The sequence below is a fragment of the Haemorhous mexicanus genome, chromosome 3, assembly GCF_027477595.1.
Source record: "Haemorhous mexicanus isolate bHaeMex1 chromosome 3, bHaeMex1.pri, whole genome shotgun sequence".
Taxonomy (NCBI): domain Eukaryota; kingdom Metazoa; phylum Chordata; class Aves; order Passeriformes; family Fringillidae; genus Haemorhous; species Haemorhous mexicanus.
In genome coordinates this window covers 115552535-115562508 of record NC_082343.1, presented here as the reverse complement: position 1 = coordinate 115562508, position 9974 = coordinate 115552535, and the positions used below count along the sequence as shown (strand labels likewise).

The following is a 9974-nucleotide window of genomic DNA, read 5'->3' as shown; positions in this document are numbered from 1 at the left end:
CCTACATCACTGAAGTTTGCTGATCCAAGACAAAATTGGTTTATCCTTGGGTGGAACAGGTACAGAAACAAAAGCCTTGGTTATTGTCCCAAGTTCTCTGAGCTCAGATCCTCCCTGGGGGCTCCTGCCCAGGAGTGAGAGGGAATTAGGTAAAGGATGGCTTTGGATGCCCACAATCCTCACCCCATATCCAATAGGATACACTATTCCCAGATCTTTTTTTTCCAGCCAGGTGTGATGCCGGGCAGTGTTTCCAACAGATTTTGTGTGGTTTCCCTCTCTTCTTGGAGCTTCCTTCCTTCCCTTGGTGTTGGCAGGTTCGGAGGTTTTTGTGATGTAGCTTCTGTCTCTTGAAGGTGGATGCTGCAACAGCTTCAGTCTCATGTGTTTAAACAGGAGAAAACTGGTTAATTAGGCTGATGAATGCAGCTAATTGTCCTTGCTGAGAGCTGAGGAGCTGGAAGCAGAGCACCAGGGCAGCTGAAAGGAGAACTGCAGCCATGGACACGATGCTGAGCTGTCCCCAGACACTCCACAGAGCCACAGAATGGTTTAGGATGGAAAATCCCTCAGAGATCGAGTCCAACCATTCCCCAGCACTGCCAAGGCCACCTCTGACCCATGAGCCCAAGTGCCACATCCACCATGGCTTTGAAATCCCTGCAGGCATGGGGACTCCTCCATTACCCTGGGAAGCCCCTTCCAATGCCTGACAGCCCTTTCCATGGAGAAATTCCTCCTGATGTCCAACCTGAACCTCTCCAGGCACAACTTGTGGCCATTTCCTCTCATCCTGTCCCTGTTCCCTGGGAGCAGAGCCTGACCCTCCCAGCTGTCCCCTCCTGTCAGGGAGTTGTGCAGAGCCACAAGGGCCCCCCTGAGCCTCCTTTTCTCAGGCTGAGCCCCTTTCCCAGCTCCCTCAGTCCCTCCTGGTGCTCCAGCCCCTTCCCCAGCTCTGCTCCCTTCCCTGGACACACTCCAGCCCCTTCAGTTCACAAAAGTCACAAAGCAGCTGCATCCCAATGGACTCAAATTCACTTAAACACAAGCACAGATGGTTCTGAAATCTTTAATGGTGTCTTGCATTTATGCTTTTAAAAACCCTGGTTGTTACTAAGGGGCACTTGGGGACATGGGTCAGTGGTGGCCTTGGCAGTGCTGAGGGAATGGTTGGACTCGAGGGTCTTAGAGGGCTCTTCCAACCTTAATGATTCCATGATTCTCTAATTCTACCTCTGCTTTACACTGGCTGTGCGTGAAGCATCAGAGCTGGAAGATCTTGGGAGCAAATTCAAGGAATTCTGCCTTTACCACATGTCTGGGCTGTCACTTGAGCTGCTCTGGTGCCATCTCCCATCCTTGTCTGGGAGGGAAAGCTCCATAGTCAGACAAAACTCCAAAAGCCCACAAAGTTCATGCAGATTTGGGTCCAACAGTGGTACCAGGACTATTTTTCCATGGCCTTCCCTTCCCAGGGTAGTTTGGTGCCTGCAGGTGCTTACAAGCACAATTCAACCTCCATTATTGCTGCTCTAACATTGCACTTGCCAATCACATCCTTGGCCATGGATCCTGCAGCAAATTCTGAGCCTCAAAGCCAAGAACAGCCCTATCCCTGCAAAGAATGGAAGAGCTCAGGAGAAACCAGTGTTGGAATGTTCCCAAAGCAAAAAGGAAAATTTCCTTCAGTCACTGCTGACCCGGGGTTACCAAAACTGAAAACATTTTAATATCTGTGCTGCAAGTGCCTCATTCCCCGCTGTAGAGCGACAGCAGAACGGGGATTCTCATTTTCCTTGGTGTCCAGGTAATTTCACTGGGAGCCACCTCATTCTGTGAGGACAATGGATGAATTTGTAACAAAAGGCCTCGGAGTTTGAAAGTCTGATTTTCGTGGAAATGAAACCGAGTCGCTCCTTTGTGCTCACATTCTGCTAATTCCACCATCTGGGCACTGACGTAATTCTTTTTCTTGTGCTTTCTAAAAAAGGCCTTCTTGCCAAACCCAGAGTTGGGTTAGAACAGAACTCAAAACCCACTAGAAGCAAACAAACAAAAAAATATAGATGTAATTTATTACTCTGAGACATGTTTCTCTTGTTGCAATCATCCATTTCACTGGACAGTATCTGGTAAGAAGAGCTTTTCACTGAGTAATGTTGACCACAAACACAGAGCAGAGCAGTTAAATCAATTGTTTCTATCAAATACAAGAAATTTATGATTTATGATTATTTATTTATTATGATTTTCCCCTCCTACAACCACATGCAGAGCTTGGGGCACATTAAAATTCCACATTTCCCAGGATAAAGTACTGTGTATTTATTGCAGAAATTGAGAATCTTCCATTGGTAGCTGATACTTCCATCTGAGCCAGATTTAAGTGTTGGGTATCCAAAATTTAACAGGAGCAACAGCACAAATTTAAAGGTTTATTCCTGGTTTTATTCTTCCTGTAACTGACACTGGAATGTGGCCAAGCACCCACAAGAATCAGCACATGAAAATTCACAGAGGGAACAAACAAACAAGCCCAGCAGTATTTGGAGAAGGAAACCTTACTCCTTGAGTAGCACCTTTTTAAACTGAAATCCCAGAGAGGCTGTAAAGTTGAGTTGGCTTAAGAGTTAAAAAATAATAATTGGGAACAATCAAGCTTTTGGATTCTAATAACAAAAAATCCAACTTGTGGTGAGGAAGAAGTCAGGAGGGATGCTTTGGTTTAACATAAAATATTATGTTGCTGTCTTCTTTCACTGAGAAGATGATTTTTTTCACCTCAAGCATGGAGTTTCCCCCCATTTTGACAATAACTGATGGTATGTGGTGGTATTTAATTTAAGGAAGCCAGGGACAAGCAAATGATGGTGAATAATAATTCTACACCCTGAAAAGGAGATTCAACAAGGGTTAAAACCCCTGGCATGTGAAATCCAGGGAAAGGCATCTTGTTCTCCTACACAAGAAGTGAAACTTCATTTTGCTGCAGTGAATGAGCATGTCCTAAAGGCAGGGGAAAAAAAGGTGCTTTGGAAACAAGAGATCTTAAAAAAAGGAGTTGAGCTGCAACCAAACCATCCATGTGGTCTGGGTGCTGCAGATGGAGCTTCCTCCACTGCACAACAAAGGCAGCTTAAGGAAATTATTTTCCCTATTAACATCTGCATCTTGACAATGTTCCTAAGACCGTGTTAAGCAACTCCACAGAGCTGAGACAATATAAAAATGTACCCATTTTCTTCAGCAGAGCAGCCAATGGGATGTTTTAGATTTACACTGATGAAACCCAGCCAGGCCTGGATGAAATGAGCAGCTCATGGATTTGGATTCTGGATTCTTCCAGGACAACTGGCTGGTGCTCAGGGCTGTGCTGCCAGTTTGCTGTGGCCAAAGAAATATCAGAACAGGACACCAGGAAGGGGAATCCTTCTTCCCATTCCACCACTTCCAAGCTCATCCATCTCTCATGACAGCTCTAAATGACATTAAAATGCCAAAATTCATGCTGAATGTTTCAGATCTCCCACAAAACTGCTCGTGGCAGTGCCCAGTTCCAGCATTCCTTATTTCCAGGCTTACAATGAGAAACAAGCTCAGTTTGGTTATAAATCCAAATTCAAGTTTTCAATATGTGAATGGCAACAGCAAGCTGACTGTGCTTTTAAAATCTATTGGTCTCTCAGTTCCAGGAAAAAACCTTGCTCTATCCAAGGCAGCTTTCTGGATTCCAGAGGTACCAGTGAAGAGATCCTGAGTATTGCCTGGAAATCAAAGATTTAGGTATGGTTAATAAATGATAAGGTAAATACACATTGCCTTTAGCTTTGGTGCAAAGTTACAACTGTTTGACAATGGTTTGGAGGCACAGGGAGGTCTTTTTATTTCACCTTTAAGTGCTGACACTTTTGTGAGCAAACTTTTAATCAGAATAAGCATTTTGGGAAGAAACAACATTCATTTTATATGTAAAAAGAGATAAATGTAAAAATTAGGCACCACTTTGCAAAAACCCTTGAAAAAACACAAACAGCTTTGCAACCCCCCTCCTACTTCCAGAAGCAGAGCTGGGCTCCCCCAAGTGAAAACAATTTTAATAAAAAAGGTAGTACTAGGGTGATTTTTAAATTTTTTCTCCTGGATTGAGAAAAACACAGTCAGGTGAAGCAGCAGAAAGTCATTCCCTGCCTTTCACAGTCTTGATGTGTTGATCCTCTCTTTTGAAAGTGGCCCTGAAGCTCCTGTTGGCCCAGCACCACATTTTCCCTTGGGAGAGCTGGGTTTAGATCCAGCCTGTGTTTAGATCCAGCCTGTCCAAGCTGGAGCTGGAGCAGTGTCCAAGCATAGATTGGTGCTGTGTTTACACAGAGCCTCCTGTAACACAGACTCACCCCTGAGCCTGAAAGGGTTAAATGTTCTTGCAGTGCTTCTTTTTCTTTCTGGGTGCTCCTTCCCCACACTCCCCTGTTTCCTCTTTTTGCTTTTTGTGCTTCTTCTTGTGGCGTTTCTTCTGCCTTTCCTCCTGCTCCTCCAAGCTGAGTTCTTCCCCCTCAGACATTCCCACAAAAATTTCTCCATTGCCTGTATTCTCATCACAACGGATGTTTTCTCCTTCTTTATGTTTCCTCTTTTTTTTCCTTTTGTGACATTCATTTAGTGGATCATCCAGCTCTTTTCCATTCAAGCTCCCTGTCTTAGGCTTTTTCCCTGGTTTCTCACAGCCCTCTGTCCTTTCTGCCTCATCATCTCTCTTCTGCTTCTTCTTTTTCTTTTTGACTTTTGTTTCCAGCTCTTCTGAAAGCTCCACAGCTTCTTCAGCTGCTGGACTGGAATGATCCACCTTTGGATCTGCTTCCTGCTGGGATCCCTTCAGCTTTGCCATGCGCTTGGCAAAATATTCCTGGACAGTGAGAGCACTCTTCACTGTGTTGGAACCATCTCCAGGGCTGGAGAGCCAGTTGTTCCTCTCCTTCTCTTCCTGGGAGTCAGGATCAGCAATATCCTCCTGCAAGGGAACAGAGAGGAGCAGGAGTGAGTCAGGAGTCATGGTTTTAAACATAATGCTGTTTTTTTGCAGACTAATAAGGAAAATACTGAAAGGCAACATGGAGCTTTGAAAATTAACTGTGAAAGCACAGATTTGGGTGGAAGTGAGGCAGCCTTTAATGTGAAAGATGCTGTAGGTTTGTTTAGGGAAAAGAGGTGGAAGGAGGGAAGGCAGCAAGAGAACACAAACCAAGACAATTTTCAGTTGTTTTGAGTTCCTTAGTTTACCTACTCCTACATAACTCCTGTCTACCACTGCCATACTCAGTGCATTACACTGACTTTACAAAGCACATGTCTCTGCAAGACATAAACCAGCATGAAAAATGATCCACTGCAATCCATTAGCCTGTGGCACAAAGGAAATCCCATGCCTGGAATAACTCTTCCGCAAAGAACTTGTAATCCAGGGAGCAATCCAGCATTGAGGCATCTCTCCCATCTTATCTGATCTTTGGAAATGTTTGTTTCAGAGCTGCTCTGCTGTCAGGGTGTCCCAGATGTTGTTATTTAAACAGGCTCCATTTGATCACACACGTTATCAGATGGCACAAACAACATCACAGGTTACATCTTACAAGGTTTCTGCAGATATGAAATAAAGAGCTGCTCATCTCCAGATGCAGATGAAGAGTCTCCTTTCTAGAAAGGAAATATCAAACTAAGAAATACCAAACTAAAAGCAAAGTACAGCTCTGGAGCTGGATGTTATGGATGGCATGAAGAGAATTGACTGAGAAAGCAACAAATGCCACAAGATGGAAATGTATAATTTGTTAAATTATCTGACATTTACAAAAGAAACAAACCAGAAAGGCAGCTGAAATTAAGGCTTGTTCACATACATACCAAAGCACTCAAAACAAAGCCTTTGTGGTATAGCCTTTTGCTTGGCAAAAGTCACAAATGACTCTTGGAAATGTCCCAAATTTTCATAGAATCACAGAATCATCCAGGTTGCAAAAGAGCTCCAAGACCATCGAGTCCAACCTGTGACTTGACCCCACTTTGTCCCCAGCCCAGAGCACAGACTGCCACATCCAGTCACCCCCTAGACACCTCCCAGGGGTGGGGACTCCAAACCTCCCTGGGCAGCCCCTTCCAATGCCTGACCACCCTTTGCATGGAGAAATTCCTCCTGATGTCCAACCTGATCCTCCCCTGGCTCAGCTTGAGGCTGTTCCCTCTCATCCTGTCCCTGTTCCCTGGGAGCAGAGCCTGACCCCTCCAGCTGTCCCCTCCTGTCAAGGAGTTGTGCAGAGCCACAAGGTCCCCCCTGAGCCTCCTTTTCTCCAGGCTGAGACCCTTCCCAGCTCCCTCAGCTCATTAATTGTTTTTTTAAAGCCTTGCACACACCACAGGGAACAGGTACCCCCCTCTGGATAGGAAAAGCTGGGAAGGATGGTGTAGAATCCTCACCAACATCTGCCCTACAACCTCTTCCTGAAGGAAAGGAGATCCACAGGGATTACAGTGAGAGATAACTCCCTGATTTTCCATTCATAAATGCACAGATGGGTAAGAGCATCCACTCTGCCCACACATCCTGAATCCTGGCTGTCCAAATCAGAGCAGCCAGATTTCACAGCCACTTTCACTGCCATGACCTGATACTAGGGGAAGGCCAGCAGAGAGCTGGGAGATAAAACCCCACTTATCTCAACACTTTATAGTTATTGTGTGATGCTGCAGATAAGGGACCTGGCTCTCTTGAGGGCATCATTAAACTTGCTGGCTGAAGCTGGGTTTATTAGGGTTTGTGAGTAAGGTTTTCCAGGTCTGGCTCCTTATGCATCCATAACCTTTACTCCCATGAGCAGGAATGCAAAAATTGGTGTCATTAGTGATGCATTACGAGTGGTGATTTCCTCATCCATCTGCTTTCAAGAGAACTATTCCAGTGGAACGAAAGTAAGGCTGCACTTGAGATTCCAGTGATGTTTGTGTGGGCACTTATCAAAATTAGGGACTTTTCTTGTAGGGATATGTTGTCGTGTTCCTGAAGGGTTATGAAGTAACTGAAACTATTTGACTTCTGGCAAAGAAGCCTGAAAAGGGATGTGGAACACAGGGAAAAACCAGGATGTATCCACACACATCTCCACACAGGTTACATTTGAAAGGGGAGCTGCAGCAGAAGTTTAACAAGGCAGAATTCCCAGGATAAATGGGTTGAGCAATATTTATGTTAAACCTGGTTTTAGTAAGACCTGACCCAACAAGCAGAGAATCCAATGTCATCACAAGATCATTTAGCTTGGAAAAGAGCTCCAACATCATTAAGTCCATCCTGTGTCCATCCTTGTTACCCAGCCCAAGGCATTGAGTGCCACATCCAGTCCTTCCTTGGACACCTCCAAGGACAGGGACTCCAAACCTCCCTGGGCAGTCCCTTCCAATGTTTAACAATTCTTTCCATTAAGAAATTCCTCCTGATGTCCAACCTGAACCTCCCCTGGTGCAACTTGAGGCTCTTTCCTGTCATCAAGTCCCTGTTCCCTGGGAGCAGAGCCCAGCCCCCCCTGGCTGTCCCCTCCTGTCAGGGAGTTGTGCAGAGCCACAAGGGCCCCCCTGAGCCTCCTTTTCTCCAGGCTGAGCCCCTTCCCCAGCTCCCTCAGCCACTCCTGGTGCTCCAGCTCCTTCCCCAGCTCTGCTCCCTTCCTTGGACACACTCCAGCCCCTCCAGGTCTCTCTTGTTGGGAGGGTCCCAGAGCTGTCCCCAGCACTGGAGGTGCCCTGGCAGTGCCAGCACAGAGGGACAATCACTTCCCTGGCCCTGCTGAAGCCCAGGCACACAGGGTCATTTTCCTTCCCCCCACAGCAGGATTTTGACACCCTGGATTGCAAAAGGACAAACAGACTCCCAGGTTTTCAGCCAGAACTGTTTCCCTCCCCACCCCGATGTGTAAAACACACTCAGGCCCAGAACACCCATTACCCCCTGGCCAACCAGGAAAGGATTTTCTCATTGCCTTGGTGACTTCAAGTCTTGACAACTTAATTACAGTAATTGAAGGCAAATATTACATGAACTCTACACATTTCTTTCTTTTCATGAAGTACATTAGGCATAAAAACAAATGTTCCTTTGGTTAAGCAGAGGAGTTCCAAAGGTATGTATGAGTTTAGAAAATAAGAACCTTGCTCAGAAACTCCTTTAATGATAAGAATTTTAATAACCATGGGCCACTGAGCACAGAATTAACAGGGCATGGAGACAGGCAAAGAGGTGCCAACCCTAGAAAACCTCTGAGTTTAGGAAAAGCTTATGTAAAACCATAAATCACCTGGAAGGGCTGTTAAATGCCAAGGTATTCCTGCTTCTGTGGTGTACCTGTCCCAGTAGCCATGGGAACACTGCTGAACTCTAACCAGGGGTTTTCTCTAACCCCTCACAGTTTATGTAATTCCTCCCCTGCTTGACCCAACACAGAGAAAAATTTCAAAGAAAAATAAGGCAGATATCCCTAAAAGTGGATTCTGCTGCTGAAGCTTCTGAAAGACAAAATTTTCACCAGATAAAAGACAGAAAGAAATATTCTTGCTCCAGAGAACTGATGATCAGGTAAAAGGGAAAGAGCAATTGTGCTGGAACTAGAGGGAAACCTGAAGATTGGGCTTTAGAAAAAATGTTTGTCCATGCCATGAGTTCCAAAATTGCCAACAAAATCCTGCTGAGATGAAATTAAAAGGAATTAGGAATAGGGAATTGGTGGGATGGTCCTGAGCAAAACAAAAGCACTGCTTGAAATATGGTGTTAAATGTGGAATGAGTAAGAGGAAACAATAGGAAAATTCAAGGAGAGGCTGGGAAGTGCACAGGAAGAGATGAAGGTCAATTACAGGCAGAAGTTCCCTGTAAATATCATCTGTTTATGTAATTAGTGAAATGTATGGAAAATAATCTAAAGGACATAAAGCACTCCGTGTACCACCGTGTTTTTCTCTGCCTTTTTTGCTTGCTGATTAAATCATTAAAGGAGTACACTAACTTTACAGAGGGAAATCCTGGTTGCCTTGAATCCTGCAGGATCAGGATTGCATCTCCAGGGCATCCCACTCTCAGAGCACCTTTCAGTTATTCAGTGAAGGGACAAAACAGGGGATTATGGTCAATTATCAAAGGAATTCACATCAGTGAAAACAAGAAGAGAAGAAGTCAAAAGTGGGAAGGATTTAGACACATCATGAAATCAAACAGGTTTGAAACCCAACCTGGACTAGTGGAAGGTGTCCATGGCAGAGGCAGAAATGGGATGAGCTTTAAGGTCTATTCCAACCCAAACCATTCTGGGATTATTATAATTAATATTCAAAAATAAGAACTGCACCTGCATGCTAACCTGGGAGGAAAAAGGAGACAGAACCCATGAGCAAAGCAAAGGGTGCTGGCAACATAGAGGAGCAAGAGAAGCAGCCTGGATTAACTCAGAGAAGTTTCCCTCCTCTTCAGAATGCAAGTATTTCCTTTTTCACACTTAAAATCTTAAAACAGGGGAATAAAAGAATCTCTTACACCATCTCTGTCTGCTACATATGAACTACTATTACTCAAGCCCAGTAATTTCACATGACTTTGCCTTGTTGGTACTAATTCACAGATTTTGTGAAATCTGATTCACAAAAACGACACAAAAGGCAAAGTCCAGAAGGGATGAGCAAAAAGGCAGAATAAAGCTAAACTGTTTCAGTAGGCTCTCACTTAAATGACAGAAAGTGGGCTGGATGAAGCACATGGAGCCTGAGTTCCATGGAAAACACAGGATTGCTCTTAGCTTCAAAATGCAGCCACCGCTGTTCTGCCTTTCTTACCAGCTTCCTTGCTGAGAAACTGTAACAATAAGATTAAAATAATCCTGTTCTGTTCCTGATCCTGCTGCTTCAGATCCTCACTGAGAGGTTGGTAGGACCCCCATGCAGTGCACAAA

The 9974-nt window shown here is 44.9% G+C and overlaps 1 protein-coding gene across 1 annotated transcript in view; it reads right to left on the bottom strand.

The window, feature by feature from the left end:
• Positions 1-2057: 2057 nt before the first annotated feature.
• Positions 2058-9974, bottom strand: part of PINX1 (PIN2 (TERF1) interacting telomerase inhibitor 1) — a 61333-nt gene continuing 53416 nt past the window's right edge. The window contains exon 7 of the mRNA XM_059843111.1: positions 2058-5005. Within this exon, the coding sequence (XP_059699094.1) occupies positions 4409-5005 (597 nt within the window). The 3' untranslated portion in view covers positions 2058-4408. The remainder of the gene's footprint in view (positions 5006-9974) is intronic.